The sequence below is a fragment of the Cydia splendana genome, chromosome 21, assembly GCF_910591565.1.
Source record: "Cydia splendana chromosome 21, ilCydSple1.2, whole genome shotgun sequence".
Taxonomy (NCBI): domain Eukaryota; kingdom Metazoa; phylum Arthropoda; class Insecta; order Lepidoptera; family Tortricidae; genus Cydia; species Cydia splendana.
The window spans coordinates 5,217,346-5,236,712 of NC_085980.1; the positions used below are offsets into that span (position 1 = coordinate 5,217,346).

Consider the following 19,367-nt stretch of genomic DNA (forward strand, 5'->3'; position numbering starts at 1 on the left):
TTATACATAATCCTATATAACATTAATCTTCCACTGGGTCGATACTCGCCCAATAGTTGCTATTCATAAAAATATTGTTAACCATTGGGTTTACGCCAGGCGTGGCTCACTCCGCAATTTCGTCGCTTTGCTACAGATAGCTAAAAGTACATCCGTTCGGCCCCAATTTTGGGGTTTGGCATAAGCCGCGCGTGGCGCTGTCGCCACCTAGCGGCCATATCTGTGCTGATCGTAACAGACGCGTTTTGTTAGAGAGTGAGTCTTCTGTACCTAGTACTATTATTTATTCTGTGTTTACGCTATGAAACACTAGTGCGTTTATGTATGATTTTCCTAACTTAGTGACTAACTTTACATATTGGCATTCTTAATCAACCGTTTGAACGCCAAGAACTTTTAACTAGTTCTGAGTTGTCGTACATGCATCGCCAAAAACATATTTAAGTTTGTCATAGTAACCTTCCCTGACAAAAATGTATAATTGCTAGCTTGTTTTGGATATAAATATGTACATTGGATATAAAATAAAGATCTCTATCTCTATCTCTTATATAACAAATGGGTCATAAATGGCGGCCAGAATTCGATAGCATTTATTGATGAAAATAATCCTCATAATTATATTTATTTCTAGACATTAACAGGTTTGGGCTCCTCTTCCTTGTTAGATCTGAAAAATAGTAAGCACTGTCAAAACCTGCAATTTCGCTAAAAATAATCCCAACTGCAATTAAATCAAGGAAAGTCCTATATTACACTTTTCTACGGACACATCAGATGGACCCATCCCAGCAGCAATCTGTCTCTTCTTCCTCACGTTGTCCCGGCATTTTGCCACGGCTCATGGGAGCCTGGGGTCCGCTTGGCAACTAATCCCAAGAATTGGCGTAGGCACTAGTTTTTACGAAAGCGACTACCATCTGACCTTCCAACCCAGAGAGAGGGTAAACTAGGCCTTATTGGGATTAGTCCGGTTTCCTCACGATGTTTTCCTTCACCGAAAAGCGACTGGTAAATATCAAATGATATTTCGTACATAAGTTTCGAAAAACTCATTGGTACGAGCTGGGGTTTGAACCCGCGACCTCTGGATTGCAAGCAGCAGCAGTCTGTATTGTGGAACTATGCGCTGTCAGTCCGTATTTCTCTACAAGTTCGCAGTACATGCAATCAGTTTGTACATATTCTCAGAAAACAGTGTTTAAATTCAAAATGTATTCTGTAGGCCTCTCAAGGGCAATTTCTCAAGTCTACATTTTACAGTGACCTCATAGACTTACTTGTTAAGCATCGCCTGTATCTCATCGAACGTCTTGCCCTTGGTCTCGGGCAGGAAGGCCGCAGAGAATATGAACCCGAAGCCGCAGCACACGGCCAGGATCCAGAACGCCGTGTAGATGCCGTATGATGCTTCTACTTCGCGGAAAAACCTGATAAAGTGATGTCATAAAAAAAATATTTTATACCTAACAAGTTTTTTTACACCACGACGATGGCAAACAAGAGTGCGGCCCGCCTGCTTCTGAGTGACCATCGCAGCCTAAGCAACTCTCTAGTAGAGTTCAAAATAAAACGGCTTATTGAATACTAACCTACTTACTTTCAGAGTTTATAATAAAAGTTCAAGTGAGTAGGTTTAATAGAGAGTGTTGACGATAAGCATCGTTCTTACGTTATAGGTAGGTAGGTTCTTTTAAACCATCGTGTAAATCCTTATTCAAACTGTTGCCTGCGAAAAGAATCGGGAAAGAAAAACCAAAAGTCTGATGGGGACCGTTTCTCCAAAGCTTGTAACTTGTAATACAAGTGGAATTCCCTTTCTAACAAAAGCTGTCAAAAAATGACATCCGCTTATATTACTGTTACAAGCTTTTGAGAAACGGGCCCCGGGTGGCCCCGGGTCTACGACAGTGACAGTAGTCGAAAAATCCAATTCTTGACTCGTTCAAACTTATCTATGTACGCGTGGCCATTGGTTCAATTAGTTTGGAGACTCCCGAGAGCCTAGCCTACATGACAATCGTCGATCGATAGAAACCGCTTTTATTGTATATGTATGGTAATAATCACGTGACATGTTTGGCGTTTGCATATTAAAAATCGTAAAAACTTGAATACCTGGTCCAAACGAATCCGGCGAGCCAGCACATGAAGGATGCGATGCCGCTAGCGAGACACTTGGTCCGCACTGGGAACATCTCAGCTACTAGGATCCATGGCACTGGACCCACACCTGCAAGTAGACATTTATTAAAATCACCTAGTTGCAACGGATAGTTGTTTGGCCGGATACCGGATATTCAGCCTGACCATAGGCCGAATATTCGGAATCCGTTATTGTAATTTTCAAAATTTCGAAATGATTGCGCGTGCAAGTCAGTTGAATGTTTAAATTGCTTTAAAATAAACAAGTACGATTATGACCGTGACTGTTTCTTAAATCCAAATTGTTTACTTCGAAATCAAGCAATGTTACTATCCGGTATCCGGCCGGATAGTAGGTCACTATCCGGTATCCAGATACCGGATAGTAATTGAATATCCGGTGCATCTCTAGCTAAAAGCCTGAAATAAACGATATATTATTTTATAATTTATTTTATTTATTTATTTCAGACTTCGGTCCATACAATGGATACCTAAGTGGTATTCGACCTATCCAATTTCTTTGTCCTATATGTATTGCGTCTCAAATTTTGCTTAATGAGAGAGCGAGACGCAATGACATTGGACAAAGAAATTGGACAGGTCGAATACCACCCTAAGTTGCTCATGAAATCAATAACAATTCACTTACCCAGTGTGAATAGAATCATGTAGAACACGAGGCAGACGAGCGGCGCCGCGGCGAACGAACTGACGTCCACCTTGAAGTGCAAGTCCAGCACTGCGTACACTCCGATCAGGAACTGACGGGAAAACAGATGATATAATTACAAAGAACGCTATAAAGCGGTCTCCAAACTTGATCCAAGGGCCGCGGCCAGGCCATCGGCCTCTCGTTTCCTTTTCTCGGGCCAAAAGTAAAGGCTTACGGACCAGTTCGGACACCCCTGCTATAAAGTGCTATAGTTTTTCAAAAATAGCAAAACAACTAGCTTCAAACTACAAAACCCCTTTATGAAGTGTAAAATTAAGTTCAAAGAAGAAAATCGTGGATTCGAGATGCGATGGGATGTCTTATTTTATTTATTTATGAATAGTAAGTACTTACCTGCGAAATAATAATAAAATAGTTGGGTCAATTTTTAAAAGCTTGTGATTCCAATAACAACTATGTATGCATATACATTATCAGCCTGCACTATCATGAAGAGCAATTTAGTACGACTTATTACCAGGGATGTTGCGAATATTCGGATCCGCATCCGCATCCGCGGAACTTCCGCATTATTTTCAACATCCGCATCTGCATCCGCATCCGCATAAAATCGATGCGGAGCTTATGCGGATGCGGATGTCGAACAAGTCGGTACAGGAACTAAGTGCTAGGTAATTTCGTCATTACACCGGTCATTACCTATAACGAAATCGTCTAGATCCAGAAAAGTCGGCTAAGTTACTATTTATTAAATATAACGCACCTATATTCTTGCTCAAATACTAACCGTTTCGTTTTTTAAAAATAAAAATGACTAAAAATGTACTTAATAGTTGATGTTTTTTAAGTACCCAATCTTGACATCCGCATTCGCGGATGTGAGCCTTTAAATATCCGCATCCGCATCCGCGGATGTCAAAAAATCTGCATCCGCAACATCCCTGCTTATTACTTGTCTAAAAACCGGCTCGATCGGTCGTCTATGGCAGCGGTCGGCAACCTTTTAGCAGCCAAGGGCAGCTTTTAGTAGCTATAGTAGTTAACGAAGTTGACGCGGGCCGCACTTTGTTAATATTTATTTATCAGACATTGTCGTTTGTCAATATTACATACAAAATAGCCAGGGAGGCTCGCGGGCCGCCTGTTGCCGACCGCTCGTCTATGGTATTAATAATAACCGTTGGAAGGAATCTATAATAAGTAACTAAGTTTTGACCAATGGCCGGTTTTCCTCATTTGATAAGTTATTTAGCCTTGTGAGCAATTTGTTTACAAATTAGTGCTTAATAATGCGTGGTAATTCGATGTTGGGTAAGTGATATTTACAATTATTTATTTTAACCTTGTTAATAATATTCTAGGAAGTGATTTTATTTATAATAGACACTTTTACATTTTTAAAGCTTCGTTTGAGTGGAGGTACTGGAGGTGCGGTATAAAAAGTTGATAGTTATAGGTTCTTTGAATCGTGTTACAGTATAAAAGATGAACTCATGTTAGACCGGGGTGTGTCCGGGCCGGATTGAAGATACTTTTGCATCCCTTCCGATCTTATTATTATGGACTCCCTTGTATTTCGAGTTGAATTTTCTAAGCTGAAATCACCGGCACATTTTGCTCGCCGTATTACCTATGCTCGAGTCAAAACTTATGTTCTTCTATACTTATAACTTTCGTTAACATTGCAGATATGGCTTCCAAAGCGTGGATCATCCTACTAGCAACGATGACGGTCAAAGCAGACCTCACATGCACTCACCCTGGCACCGACGTGGTCTGCTCCACTGACAACTCGGATTATGTCCTCAAACGGGGCCTGGTCTCAGAAAACAGCAAAACTACTGGCATTACCCTTCGAAACTGCAGGATCACTGACGTCGAAATGGGGTCCTTCCACCAACTGCCCGCTTTGGAGTACCTCGATCTCAGCGTGAACAAGATATCCCGATTGGAACTTGGCGTTCTAGATGGATCCAGGAAGACAGTTTTCTTAAATCTCTCGCATAACAGATTGACAGAGTTCCCTTTGGGCTTGTTCGATGAAAAGCCCAATTTGGAAATACTTGATTTGAAAGGAAATAGATTGGAAAACCTTGAGCTTGGCATTTTTGATCCTTTACATAAGCTGAGACATCTAGATTTATCAAGCAACAAAATTAAAGGAAGGAGCTTAAATCCATACATTTTCGACCAATCACCGCAGATCAAATTCATGGATTTTTCAAGGAATGACATGAGTGGTACTCCAGGGAATATGCTAGCGGCTTTTGAAGCTATCGATTTTCTTAATTTAGATCGGTGCTCATTAACAGAAGTTCCTAATTTCGCTACCAGATCAAATTTACGAACGATGAAACATCTCCTCCTATCAACGAACGAGATAACCAAACTTGAAAATCCTAGAATCTTCTCGCATTTAGAAAACTTGGAAAAGTTAAATCTAATTGCAAATTATATAACGGAAGTTCACCAAGACGTTTTCAAACCATTGAATAAAGCACAACTGATATTTTTAGGGCATAACAAGATGAAAAACATTCCAGAGACCCTGTTCCAAAATATGCGTCATTTGAACAACATTGATTTATCAAATAATCTTATAGAATACATTCCAGTTACCGCATTCCGCGGTACAAAATTAAAACGATTGAACTTATCTAATAATCGCTTCACCTACTTACAAGACAATTTTAACCTAGAATTAAGGAACTCTGGAGTAGAATTATCACATTTATTCTTTCAGGACAACCCGTGGCAGTGTGCGTGTCTTAACGATATTTTGATAGAAGTTAAGAAGTACGGAATATCCTACAATAGTGATAAATATGATGGCCGCCGCCCTGTTTGTGTCACGAACGAATTTACTTGTAAAAGGCAACCGAACTTTAATGAATTTTATATTGAACTATATGATAACGTTATTTAATAAATGAGCTTGTATCTTATGACTTCGTTTTGGTTTTTTACTTTGTTCTTAAACCTAATCAAGTTTTCATAAGAGTTATTTCATATTTAGAGAATGAGTTCCGCGGCATCTACCGTGATCGATAAATATCACGTTCCCACTAGTTCCATAATTCGTTCATAGATGGCACTGATGATTAAAATTCGATATTCCAATGTTTTACAATGTTATATATGGGAAGAAATCCTTAAATGCTTCATTTAAAATGGTTATTAGTAGCTTTGTAAACTTATGATTAAAATTGCGGTGTCGCTTCAGAACGGAAGCTTCTGGAGCACTTCTATAGGGATAAATTGGTTACAATCTTATTGTCTATTTTGCGTTACTCTCTCGCTAACATATTCGTTAGAAAGAGATGGCCACGTGGCCAAATGATAAAAGCGCGACCATCTTAGGCCCGCTGGATACTACCGCGAAAATATAAGAGTCATATAACGAAATTATGACTTTCGATCTTTCCTCAGGATCGCCCAGGCTTATGTTCAGTAGTAGGAATAACTTACTAAGAAAATGGTAAGTCCGAGCGAAGTGGTCCACATCAGGAACTTCCTTCCGAGCCTGTCTACCACCAGTGGAGTGACGCAGCTTGTTATGACCTGAGAAAATAATTCATTTGATATGGGATGACTCTGACACCTGTAATGATGTTGAGGTACCTTAGTTTGTTTTCGGGGGCCCATGCGGATACACTTCGACCCATAGGGATCTTAGTACTTATTAAGTTAAATCTGGTAAAAACAGTAAAGTATGGTCCCGATTGCGCCCGATATCTTGGTCCCTATCTGGGCATATATTGACTGTCAATAGGCACCCTGGTGTATGCTTTTCGCTGATGACATTGTGCTTGTGGGTGAAGACGGACTCGAGGTACAGAGCAGACTTGAGAAATGGCGGTATAAACTGGAGAATGTTGGCCTGAAGATCAGCAGATCTAAAACTGAACATATGTTCTGCGATTTCGGCGGTGTCTCCAGTTTCGCTGCCATGGAACTCGATGGCGTTACGTTGCCGGTCTGCTCCGACTTCAAGTACCTCGGTTCGCTGGTACAGTGCGATGGCGATATTGACCGTGACGTGAAAAACCGGATTAGCACAGGGATGGATGAAATGGCGACAGGTCACGGGAACCATTTGCAACGCCCGAATGCCTCTTCGATTGAAAGGGTAAAATTTATAAAACCATCATAAGACCTGTCGTCATGTATGGATCAGAGTGTTGGGCCCTAAAGGTGACGGATGAAAAGAGGTTGCATGTAGCCAAGATGAGAATGTTAAGATGGATGTGTGGTATGACAAGAATGGATAGGATAAGGAATGAGTATATAAGAGGAAGCCTGAAAGTTGCACCCATAGTGGAAAAAGTAAGAGCGAATCGCCTAGCGTGGTACGGGCATGTGATGCGGAGGGATGAAAGTCATGTGACGAAAGGTATTACGAATGAATGTGGAGGGAAGTAACGGGAGAGGAAAACCGAGAAAAAGGTGGATGGACTGTGTGAGAGATGATATGAAACGAATGCAAGTGAATGATGAGATGACGGGCGAGAAAGAGTTATGGAAGAAAAAGACATGCTGCGCCGACACCAAATTAATGGGATAAGGGCAAGCAAATGATGAGTCCCACAAACCTGGACACAGCCCATGAGAATGTCCCGTTGGCGGCCGACATCTTGATCCCCACTTTCTTCAGCAGCCAGATTAACTTACCAACTCTTATCTGAGTATAATACATCTTTAGTACGATTTCTCTAGATTAGACAGAAAATTCACCGTCATAAGTCCCACAAACCTGGACACAGCCCATGAGAATGTCCCGTTGGCGGCCGACATCTTGGTCCCGACTTTCTTCAGCAGCTATATTAACTTACCAACTCTTATCTCGGTTCTTTAGTACGATTTCTCTAGATTAGAAAGAAAATTCACCGTCAAAAGTCCCACAAACCTGGACACAGCCCATGAGAATGGTCCCGTTGGCGGCCGACATCTTGGTCCCGACTTTCTTCAGCAGCTCCTCCATGTAGAACAGCAACACGTCGATCCCGGATAGCTGCAGCAGCATGGCTAGGAACACGCAGATACCTGGAAATTATAAAATATATACGAAACTGTACTGTACTGTACTATATATGTGTCTTCTCGAGGCAGAGGTGTAGGCTTAGAGCTGGTGTAGTTTTATTTGACGTTCATAAGCGCATTGTAATATGTCTACTTGAATAATAAATGGCTGCTATTTAACTGATCACCAGATTTAGTAAAATTTAATACCAAAAAAATATATTTTACCACCCTAAAATAATGAATGATCACCAAAATTATAACACCATTTTAATGTGAAATGATTACCAATTTTATTACATTTTACTATCCTTTTAACGGAAATGACACCAAACTAATCATTATTAACCCAAAAATAGTAAATGATTACCAAATTTCAAACCCCATTTTAATGTGAAATGATAACCAAATTTTTTAATCTTGCTATCCTATTAAAGAAAATGACACAAAAATAATCATTCTAAACCCAAAAATAGTAAATGATCACCAAAATTAGAACTCCATTTTAATGTAAAATTATAACCAAATTTTTAAATCTTGCTATCCTATTAAAGCAAATTACTCCAAAATAATCATTGTAAACCCAAAAATAGTAAATGACCACCAAAATTGTAACCACATTTTTATAAAAAATGTGCAAATGTTTAATATAATACTATTGAATTAATTAATCCACTTCGTCACCTTTTTCTAGTAGCATTTTATTTCTGTAACAGTCGCAGTTCAAACCTAATCTAACCCATTTTTCTAGTAGCATTTCTTTTCTGCAAGGGTCGCAGTTCAAACCTAACCTAACCCACTTTTCTAGAAGCATTTCGTTACTTTATGGGTCGCAGTTCAAACCTAACCTAACCCACTTTTCTAGTAGCATTTCTTTCTGTAAGGGTCGCAGTTCAAACCTAACCTAACCCACTTTTGTAGTAGCATATCTTTTCTGTAAGAGTCGCAGTTCAAACCTAACCTAACCCACTTTTCCAGGAGCATTTCTTTTCTGTAAGGGTCGCAGTTCAAACCTAACCTAACCCATTTTTCTAGTAGCATTTGGTTTCTGTAAGGGTCGCAATTCAAACCTAACCTAACCCACTTTTCTGATAGCATTTCTTTTCTGTAAGGGCCGCAGTTCAAATCTAACCTAACCTACTTTTCTAGTAGCATTTATTTTCTGTATGGGTCGCAGTTGAAACCTAACCTAACCCACTATTCCAGTAGCATTTCTTTTCTGTAAGGGTCGCAGTTCAAACCTAACCTAACCCATTTTTCTAGTAGCATTTGGTTTCTGTAAGGGTCGCAATTCAAACCTAACCTAACCCACTTTTCTGATAGCAGTTTGGTTGTGTAAGGGTCGCAGTTCAAACCTAACCTAACCCACTTTTCTAGTAGCATTTCGTTTCTGTATGGGTAGCAGTTCAAATCTAACCTAACCCACTTTTCTAGTAGTATTTCGTTTCTAACGTAAGTATTTCGTTTCTAAGTAGTAGCATAACGAAATGCTACTAGAAAAGTAGGTTAGGTTAGGTAGGTATGTGGTACGTGGTACGGGGGGTTGAGCGGGAGGGGCTAGTAATTTTGGCATCAGTTTACTTTATTTGGTAATATGTATAAATTTTTTGGTAATCATAGTGGTTTATTTAGGTGAAAATATCGCATTAATTTGGTCTTCAAGATTTGGTGATCATTAATGATTTTTGGTGGTCATTCAATATATTTGGTATTTGAATACAATTTGAAGGGCAGTCGTAATTAAAACGGTGGTACTTTTGTATTTTTAGGCCTTATTTTTTTGGTGTTCAGTATTTTTTTTTGGTAAGCATGATTTTTTTATTTAGGGTACCAAAGGTTTTTTTGGTGGTCATTATATTTGTAGCCATAATAAATTATCTTTATCGTTATCTTTTTGCTGTAGCCAATTATTTAAGCACGTAAATTTTTTTGAGTATGACCAAAGAAAATGTAAGTAGAATTATTTTTTGTCTATGGTATGACCTACCAATATTCTCCGTTACTTGCTATACTTGATGCAATACTAACCTAACGCCTTAACGTTGCCTCTGGTAGCCCATAAGTCCTTGATCCTGGGTTCTTCCTTGAACTCCCGAGCCACCATGGCCTGAAGTCCATCCAACTCTGCTTGTACTGCTTCTTTTGATGTTCCTCGTAAGCTTTGGAGCACCTTTGAGGCTTCTTCTGTGTGGCCTGAAAGAAGGAGGATTATTTAGACAGCTAGAGTCTGGCTAGCCAAAAATTGTTGACAAATATTTCGTTGTTGTATCACCAATTATCTATGATTTAAAAAAAAAGCTAAAAGTCAGTTGTCAATTTATGTCATTCATTCAAATTGTTTGCGGTTTATAATGGGTTTATTTTAAATAATATTAATAATGTCTATACTGAGTGAGGTTCGCAAACTATTATTTAAGCTGGTAAATAATTACCACAATGTGCGAAGTCGATGTATAGCGTTGTATAACGAAAAACTGCAATGTTTACAACTCCTAAACAAATGTAAACAAATTCGGAGGTTGGTGCTCTATAAATATTTTGATACTTAGCATTTAGCATATTTGGCATAGTACTTATGTATTTTTTTGGTGATGGATTAATATTACGGTATTATCGAGCTAGGTCTTATTTATACTACATTTCATTTTTCGCCTTGCAACAATGGTATATGGTGAGAAAGTGTTAACGTGTTTATTGTTGACTCTACTTTTCATAGTGGTAGAAATTATGTGTGTGTGTGTGTGTTATGTGTGTGTTTGAGTGCACGTCAACGTATATTTAACTTATACGTGTGCACAGAAAATCAAAAATGTTTTCTAGTATCAAAACTATAATTCCTACTACACAAAGTGTGACCAGCCCAAGATTTTTTGAATTTCCCGCCAAACGACGACCGGTCTGGTCTAGTGGATAGTGACCCTGTCTGCTAAGCCGATGGTCCTGGGTTCGAATCCCAGTAAGGGCATTTATTTGTGTGATGAACACTAATATTTGTTCCTGAGTCATGGTTGTTTTCTATGTATATAAGTATGTATTTATCTATACAAGTATGTATATCGTCGCCTAGTACCCATAGTACAAGCTTTGCTTAGTTTGGGGCTAGGTTTGATCTGTGTAAGATGTCCCCTAATATTTATTATTTATTTATTTATTTAAACATTTGTGTAATATTTCAGTAGCCAGACTCTAGGAGGATTATTTAAAAGAGAGAGAGGAAATATTTTAGTCATGAAAATAAAAAATCTGCGCCTTATTGAGCTAGAGTCTGTGCGGAAAGAGAAGAGTCGAAGAATGTGTTGGATCCCATACATTTCACGACTCTTCTCTTTCCGCACAGACTCTATCAGAGGTGTAATTAGATATTCGAGTATGGCGTCATCTATTCATAAAAACTGCAGTTTTTGTCTGACTGAAAGAACTGTCATTTTAGTATCCGGATTATAAAACCATGTCATGGACATGTCTGCCGCATGCACCCGGAAAGGTGGGCCAAAATGGTTATCCAGTGGGACTCACGGAACACCATAGATGGTTCAGGCCAGGGTGTAGGCCGACCGAAAAGGAGATGGCGGGACGACTTGGACGCATTATATCCGGATTGGTGGGAGAGGACAAACAACAGAGTCGATGAAACGAGAGAAGCCCAGCAGTGGGACAATAAATAAGGCTGAGAGCAAAAAAAAATGAGAAGTTGAGAACGCATTAGTTCATGACCACGGTATTCTCCAAGGTCAAACAGCCTATGCATCGGCACGCGCAGTAATCGTCAGTCATTCACAAATCAATTCATCGTCACGCTCCACCAGTTTACCTCAAATTAAAGCACGATTAACGAAATAGTTGACAGATAAAAATAACTCTTATGGAGGTGGTATAAGGTAGAGTTTAAGTGCTGTGATAAGATGTTTACATGATTTGATGAATGACTTGTAAATTAAGAGTGAATTGGCTCATGGCGGATTGGTTACAGTATATCATGAATTTGTTTAAATAAACCGATTGCTTATCTTATTCAAACACTGAGAGATTTTGCATAATGACTTCGATTACTGTGACTTGCATTGATCACACTATTACGTTGTAATACAGAAAAGAAATACGCCGCAAGTTCTGTAAACGTGTATAATAGTTATTAAAGCAAGAACTGCAAGCCTATTTTTGATTTTTTTCAAGTAAGGTCAATGTTATGTGGAGAAGACAAGACCATCAAAGGGAAGAAAACTCTCGTATTCGTAACGTATACGAACGTCGGTCAGACGCAGTCAGAAAGGAAGAGCAAAAGGAGTGAAGCTCTACCGACCTTCTGTAACGCAAGAGTTAAAATCGACAAAAGAGCTTGTAGACGGTCTTCACTTATAGTCGATCTTTCTGACATTAACCTTAAGTACCGTAAGCAACTGAATCTTACCTTTCCAGACCAGATAGAAGGGCTTCTCAGGTATGATCGAACCAGATACGTATTTAAGTACGCCTTAGCTTACAATAGCCTTAACTAAGCCGATGTTGATGAAGAGGAGAGAGTGATACAGAGCGAGATAGAATGAGTGGGAAAAGCTTAGCAATTAAATCTTACCTTTCCAGACCAGATAGAAGGGCGTCTCAGGAATGAACCAAGTGAAAGGCACGTAGAATAATGACAGGATCCCTCCAGCAGCGGTGAGGCCCCAGTAGGATGCGAAGGGACCGATGGCGTACGCTAAGAGGAAGCCGACGTTGATGAAGAGGAGGAAAAGCGCGCTGAGGGCGCCGCGGTTTGCGTCCTGGAAACATATCATCACTCATCATTGGCTTTCGAATCTATTACAGACTATACAAGCAGTGTCAGATTGGGCGACAATGTTTTTCATGGCATGGTTCCAATGCGGGAGCAGCAAACACGACCACAGGCCTGGCAGGTGTGGTGTGCTCGAACAGAGTCGTGCTGATGACGCTTGGCTCGCTTTGCGAAACAAATACGTATGTCACGTACCTCAGAAATCTCCCCAATATAGAGTGGTATAGTGGCAAACATCATCCCTGTAGCGCATCCCCACAGCAGCCGAGCGACGTATAACGTTGGTAACGTGGTGGCCACACCAGCTAACAGCCAACCCAGGAGGAGCGGTAGATTAGTGGAGATGATGATCCACCGGCGACCGACGTGCTTGGACAGGGGGACCGTGATGAGGGGACCTGGGGAAGCGTAAAGGAAATTGCACTTGTATCCAGAAATAAAGTTGAATTCGGGCGTACTTACCGAACGCGCGAACCCCCACTTTTGAACTGGAGGGTCATAGATTCGAACGATTAAATTTCTGGAAACTCTTCGGTGAAAAAAAATTTTGTGAAGAAACCGAACTAAGCACTATGTTTCCTCTTTGAGTTGAAAGGTCAGATAGCAGTTTCTTGAATTGGTTCCCGTTCCGAGCTAGTTCTTGTATTGCTATAGAAGCAAAAGCGGAAATTGGGCACTTTTAATTAGAACGCATCTGGGAAGGCACTCAAGAAGAGTCTAGTTCAGACTATTCTTTGGGTCGGGTATCTGACGCGGGACCGTTAAGAGGATAATAGGGGTTCACTTTGATTTTTTAGAGATTTCTCAGGCCACGTGTTCAATTTGTAGCAGATTTAGGACTCACCGAAGAGGCCGCCTAGCACTAGAAGTGATCCGATCCAAGACTCTTCCTGGTGAGTAGGCGCTTCTACCAGGGGGCTGTCGGGACCGCTCAGGAGAGGCATCACGGGGGACGTCCAGCCCATGGACATCCCCGTGCATAGGCTGCCGTAGCTTGCTGTTGGGAATTACGTTTAAATAAAATAAAAAAATGTCATGGTCATACAGGCTGATTTTGGGGGACGGAATGTCTATGGTCGCGGAATATTCTATGTATCTGGGTCAAGCAGATCTTGTCAGTAGAAAAAGGCGGCAAATTTGAAAAATGGAGGCGCGAAAGAATATCGTCCCATAGAAAATTTGAATTTCGCGCCTTTTTCTACTGACAAGATTTGCTTGACCATCTATAGGTACACAAGAAGCCAGGTGCCATAGACAATACTCCGTGGCGTAGAAAGACTGTTTATTTACATAAGTCTTAAATTGCTTGTCTAGTCCATATGAGATTTAACGCATTGCTGTGGGTCTTATTTTATATATACTCTGTCAAGCCATTTCCGTCAGTAGAAAAAGCGGCAAATTTAAAAAATATAGGCGCGAAAGATTATTATAGATGGTCAAGCAAATCTTGTCAGTAGAAAAAGGCGCGAAATTCAAATTTTCTATGAGACGATATCCCTTCGCTCCTACATTTTTCAAATTTGCCGCCATTTTCTACTGACAAGCTCTGCTTGACCAACTATATCATCCCATAGAAAATTTGAATTTCGCGCCTTTTTATACTGACAAACTTGCTTGAAATAAAACCCACAGACTACAGACAGACCCTTTTCGGGTGTCCTACAGTTGGAACCATTTTTATAATCTGTAGGTTTTTAACCTCATTTCTACACATGTCGTAAACCGGAAAAGTATTACGATTTCACGCTTGTAAATCTTGTAATCAATGTTACAGCAATTAATTATACTTACCATCCGAGAACTAACAAGCTATTGTATAATAAACATAGGTAAATGTTGCTGTAAAGTGCAAATAAATTATTCAAGCATGACTTAATTAAGATATGTTAATAAAATTGTTGTACTAGATTTGTATCAGCTGTATAGTCACGAGATTAAAGCAACATTGTACTTGTCCACTATTGCAATATATCCATATTCAAAAACTCAGAAAGTCAAATTTAACTTGCCAGTTTTTGACTATAAACCGACGAGCTGGTAAAACGAATACAGACGGATTTTAACCCTCCCTTTAGTTCCTCCAAAGTAGGGTCTGCTGTGCTGTAGCCTCGTTGGTAGATCTACTCTTACTTACTCACCTACTTTTTTGGCTCAGTGATCCAAAAAGAATCTTGGCCTTGAAAACGAGACGAGAGCATGCCACTATCCTACATGCAGTTTATTCTACTTTGTGTCTCAGGCTTTACAGTTGTAAATATTTATATACAAACCAGTTGCAGCTCGCCTATTATTCTCACCACTTACCAAACAAAAGCGCAAATAATGACGATACTACATTACAATACAAGTGCGTAAAGTAGGAAATTCCCTTTTCATCACACTCGCTCAGTAAATGTGGAATTGCACGCAGGTTTAGCGGGAGTTATAGAAAAAGCGTTCTCTTTAGGGAGTTATGAAGTTTCTAGTGCCATAACTAACAGTTTTTTGTCTTTATACTTAATTTTTGTATCGCAAGTGTGATCTTACTCTCGTTTGCAATATTCAACTTACGCCCCATGTTGCACAATGTACTATTTCGCACGTGTTTTGTACATCGTTTTACAGTAAAATTAAAATTTTTGATATATTAGGTACGTATTGTCCTTAATCCCGCCCTAGGGCGGTAAAGTAGCACCATATGTGTAGCTTATTTAACTTCAAACTCGGGTATGTACTGTAAAATTAAATAAACATATGAAACTTTAATCTCCATATTATAACAGTTTTTTAACTTAAAAAAGAAAATTAAATGTAACAGTTTTGAATGATTTAGAGTTAGTTTCACTAGACTTATAATATCTCGGTCTACGGAAAATTTTATGTGTCAGAGTAGCAGACGTTACTGTTAAATAATAGATAAGGAACGAATTTATTAAATAACATGTTGCAGTTTCTTAATGGCGAATTCTCAATGAAACTTACAAAATACCACTTCTATAGATGTTGATCGAGTCTTCCCAAAGTTCTACGGCTACATAGGTAGGTGTAAAAATGTGGTGACCATGGCGCGACACACGGTGCCTTAAATGTTTAAGAGTATTGGCCGTTGATTTCATTTTATTTTAGTCGGTGCTGTTTAATCTTACAGACATTGTAAATTTTATAGCATTTTTGGTGCAGCGGAGTGGTGTTAACGGAATTGGTATAAGTAGATAATTCCAACTGAAATGGTAAATTAAGGTTAATATTAACGTAATTAACGCTAACAAATGATTAGGGTTAAAATAATTGATATCAATTCCGTTAACACCACTCCGCTGCACCGAAAATGCTATAAAATTTACGATGTCTGTTAAATCTATCGATCTACAATAAGCAAGCCTTCACTGGTTTGCTTACGACTACTTCAGCTATTGGAATAAATGTATTTAAACAATGTCGGAAATGTAGAGGTAATTTACACGATCGTGGCTCGATCGGCGGTGCTGATGATTGTATTGATTCGCTATTATAGCTCCTGGGTTTAAATTAACATAAGCTATGTTTACACGGAAGTAACTATGTAGTAACTGGTGGTGGTGGTAACTATATGTGTATAATGGAAATAAGTTTAAGTCGAATGTAGCGAAAAATATTGCGTTTGGATTAATTTGGGGTTGGTATGGCAGGTTAAACAGTTTGAAATAGATACACTTTTTAATTCTTAGGCATTTTATCTATCAGGGAGGCAGATAGATGAATTTGATGCGTTATTCTATCCGCTATTCTACTTATGCACCGTACTATTTGATTAAAACATTAGTAGGAGTAGATATTCGATTTATTTCCAATTAAGTGCATGTTTCCGGATAGATGACAAATGTCTTTGTAATAATTAATAACCGGGCTTTCCCATACCTAAAATATTATAATGTTTCCTATTCATTTTGGGAAACTCCACAATAATGCATCTTATCTGACAAATAAGAATAGTTAAGTCTAGTAAGCCGACCGGCCTTGATCTCTGCGTGGACAACTTTTAACAAAAACTCGGTAAAAAATATCTTGGTATGCAAGTAATCTTAATTAAAAGCCAACTTTTTATTTATTACGCTTTTTTGGCTCTTATCGATATGTATGTAGGTACTATATCTAGTGTTAGGTAGAGATAGAGAATCTAAACTAAATTTTAGGGTGCATATATAACGAGTCTTCTTCGGGACACAAGCTTTCCTTAATTTCCGTAATTCAGAAATTGAGAAAAAATAGAAACCCTATATATTGGCTGCGTGAGCTGGAGACCTCGCGATCCCCTATAACTCCGCCATTTTGAAAATATTCCAATAACTGAATCGACAAAAAAAATCTCTATAAGTAAGTATCGAACCTGCTCACCAAATTTTTTTTTACGTAGGGGATGAAAACAAACCCCTAAAAACATATAATAATATGGAATCTAGCCTCAAGATCTCGTAGTCTCGTAGTTTTGTATTCGTAAACTGTTGTTACTTGAACTATCGGGCACTCTTGGCTTTTTACTTGCACGGAGCATCCCAGAGGTTGTGTTGGTACAAGAGGGTGGTGTATGATTATTTAAGAGCCAACGGGAGTGGTCATTTCTCCATACAAACGTACTCCTCGTTTTCCTCCGTGGTTTTTGAAGCTAGAGCAATGATTTTTTCAACACAGATTAATATTGTCAATATCTGTGTCGGACCGTTTTGCTTTTTTTGATATTTTTGTTTTTTAAGGCGCTAGAGCCCTTCAAAAATGGCCAAAATGGCCTAATTGACTATGTCGCAATGAGAGGCGTGGCATTCAAAACTGATATCAATTAGCCAAAAAAGCAAAACGGTCCGACACAGATAATTTAATAATCATTTAGACTTCCAAATTTGGTTACGATTGGTTAAGTTTTGGAGGAGGAAACAGAGGAGTACGAAACCTCGATTTTTGAGATTTTTACGCAGGATTTTTCGCCTTGTCCTTATCGCACTACTTATAGGTGCCGCTTCCGTTTGCGAGACGGGTATATTTACCTAAAATATTTAAAACTCAGCTCCTGTTTCGTCTTAATTTGCTAAATTTTCTAGTAAACTTAAATAATTTAAGTAAATATTACTTACCTAACGATGCTGCTAAATATTGACGCCATTTTAATCTAAATTGCGCTTTGAACGTATCAAACATCACTTTTCATAAAATTCACAATGGTAATAACCACTTATCAACTCTATTTAAATCACAATATTTATTAGTTTTCAAACAGACTTTTTTAATTTATTAAAGTGTTTGTTAGTTTTCGAACGGAATTAAAAAAAATGTTTTCAACGTTTTTTTTAATTGTTAATGTACTTAGACGCGTGCACTCTCTGCCATAGCTGTTAATTTGTGGTAGCATATTTGCTTTGTCTCTTGTTCTAGGGCCGTTCCCTTCACATTTTTTTGTTTTGATTTGTTTGTTATAAAAACTTAATTGCTGTTTAAGCCCGTATTGCTTATAAGACATTTGAAGGTCGCGGAGACGACCAAGGAAATGTTTTGATGCTATCACATGAGTAAATAGTAGTTTGTGTTACAAGGGATCAAAATTAAATATTTCCGTCAAGCGCGTACATTGAATCCTGAATGAAGCGATGGATTCTACAATAGAATCCCGAAAGTATAGTGAGGTAACACTTGAATCCCTCATGGGATTCAATTGTTAATGCCCAAGACGAAATCATTTTGATACCGTGTGACACATACTGCTTTTCACATCAACTATGAGGAAATTGTTATGTTCCAAAATATGTATTATTTGACCAAAAAAAATAGTATGCAAGAAAGAAAAAATCGTGTCCTAGAACAGAAAAGTACAACTTTGATCCCTCCTAGCAGGGAAGAAAAGTGCCACTTTGATCCCTCCTAGCGGGGAAGAAAAAGCCCTTTTTCGAATAGGTGATGTGAAAAAATAATTTAATGTAGGTAATGATTTTTTTCACATTTTGTTTTTTTTTAGTCAGGGAATACGTACTGGAAGAAATACATTGTAAAAGAATTTTCCACATTGTAAAAGAATTTTCCCTGATAGTCTTGAACACATTTCAGATGAAGATATGGCACTCGCTTTGATAAAAACCGGTGCAGTGCATATTTTTTTTAAAAACGTTACCCGGATTTTTTCGGATGCAGCCTGTGCTTTCCCACTGAGATGAGGGCTTAATGAATCCTTTTTGGTTTAAATTCCTTTCGTAATACAGAGTAGATATAGAGTTAATCCTCTCTGATCTGATAAATTTACAAGGGAAGTTTTTTGTGGTGTCAAGCGATCCTGTTTTTACAAGGATCAAAATAAATTCGATCTGGATACGGAGCCAACTGTAATAAAAATACCTTAGCTATACCAAAACGAATCATTAAGATATCGAAATATCAAATCACTGATCTTCCTCTAAACGTGTCGAACGATTACGATTAATATCAGAATAATTACGATTGTCCTTGATATTGAATGCAGTTAGAATGTATTCTTGTCGCCAGTCAACTTTGAATCTTTCCGTTTTTTGCTTAGAGTTGTTTTTACTGTGTCTTCGTTTCAATGGATAGGCTTGGTTGATTGTAATTTGTGGTTTTTACAAGTAAAGGATAATTGCGAAACGAAAGTGTTTGATGAACTTTTTGTGCTTGGTTTTATTTTAGATGTAATTGTTTAGAATATTTTGGAGGCTAAAGGTCAAACGAATAATTGGAGTTAAAACTAGTAGTGTGGTCCATATGTAAGTAACCCTACTTAATGGGTTCGATTAATGTTAA

The 19,367-nt window shown here is 38.6% G+C and overlaps 2 protein-coding genes across 2 annotated transcripts; one reads left to right on the forward strand and one right to left on the reverse strand.

Moving 5' to 3' along the window:
• Positions 1-3: 3 nt before the first annotated feature.
• LOC134801276 (facilitated trehalose transporter Tret1-like) lies at positions 4-18,100 on the reverse strand. Its single transcript, XM_063773814.1, has 11 exons — positions 17,699-18,100; positions 13,459-13,611; positions 12,810-13,012; positions 12,414-12,600; positions 9,869-10,033; positions 7,728-7,864; positions 6,290-6,382; positions 2,798-2,909; positions 2,119-2,233; positions 1,281-1,430; positions 4-670 (listed from the first exon to the last, which is right to left on the reverse strand). Exons 1-11 carry the CDS (start codon positions 17,760-17,762, stop codon positions 631-633), a joined length of 1,419 nt encoding a protein of 472 aa, XP_063629884.1. The 5' UTR covers positions 17,763-18,100; the 3' UTR covers positions 4-630.
• On the forward strand, positions 4,000-5,760 carry LOC134801277 (insulin-like growth factor-binding protein complex acid labile subunit). Its single transcript, XM_063773815.1, has 2 exons — positions 4,000-4,132; positions 4,510-5,760. Exons 1-2 carry the CDS (start codon positions 4,111-4,113, stop codon positions 5,745-5,747), a joined length of 1,260 nt encoding a protein of 419 aa, XP_063629885.1. The 5' UTR covers positions 4,000-4,110; the 3' UTR covers positions 5,748-5,760.
• Positions 18,101-19,367: the final 1,267 nt, after the last annotated feature.

What these genes read in the sequence shown, in the direction of transcription:
- LOC134801277 (XM_063773815.1), top strand. Translation starts at nt 4,111, where the DNA reads ATGCGTGGTAATTCGATGTTGG. An exon ending in GCGTGGTAATTCGATGTTGG is followed by an intron (nt 4,133 to 4,509) that starts GTAAGTGATATT and finishes TTAACATTGCAG; the next exon opens with ATATGGCTTCCAAAGCGTGG.
- LOC134801276 (XM_063773814.1), bottom strand. Translation starts at nt 17,762, where the DNA reads ATGTTTGATACGTTCAAAGCGCAATTTAGATTAAAATGGCGTCAATAT. An exon ending in ATATTTAGCAGCATCGTTAG is followed by an intron (nt 13,612 to 17,698) that starts GTAAGTAATATT and finishes AATTCCCAACAG; the next exon opens with CAAGCTACGGCAGCCTATGC. An exon ending in AGTGCTAGGCGGCCTCTTCG is followed by an intron (nt 13,013 to 13,458) that starts GTGAGTCCTAAA and finishes ACGCTTCCCCAG; the next exon opens with GTCCCCTCATCACGGTCCCC.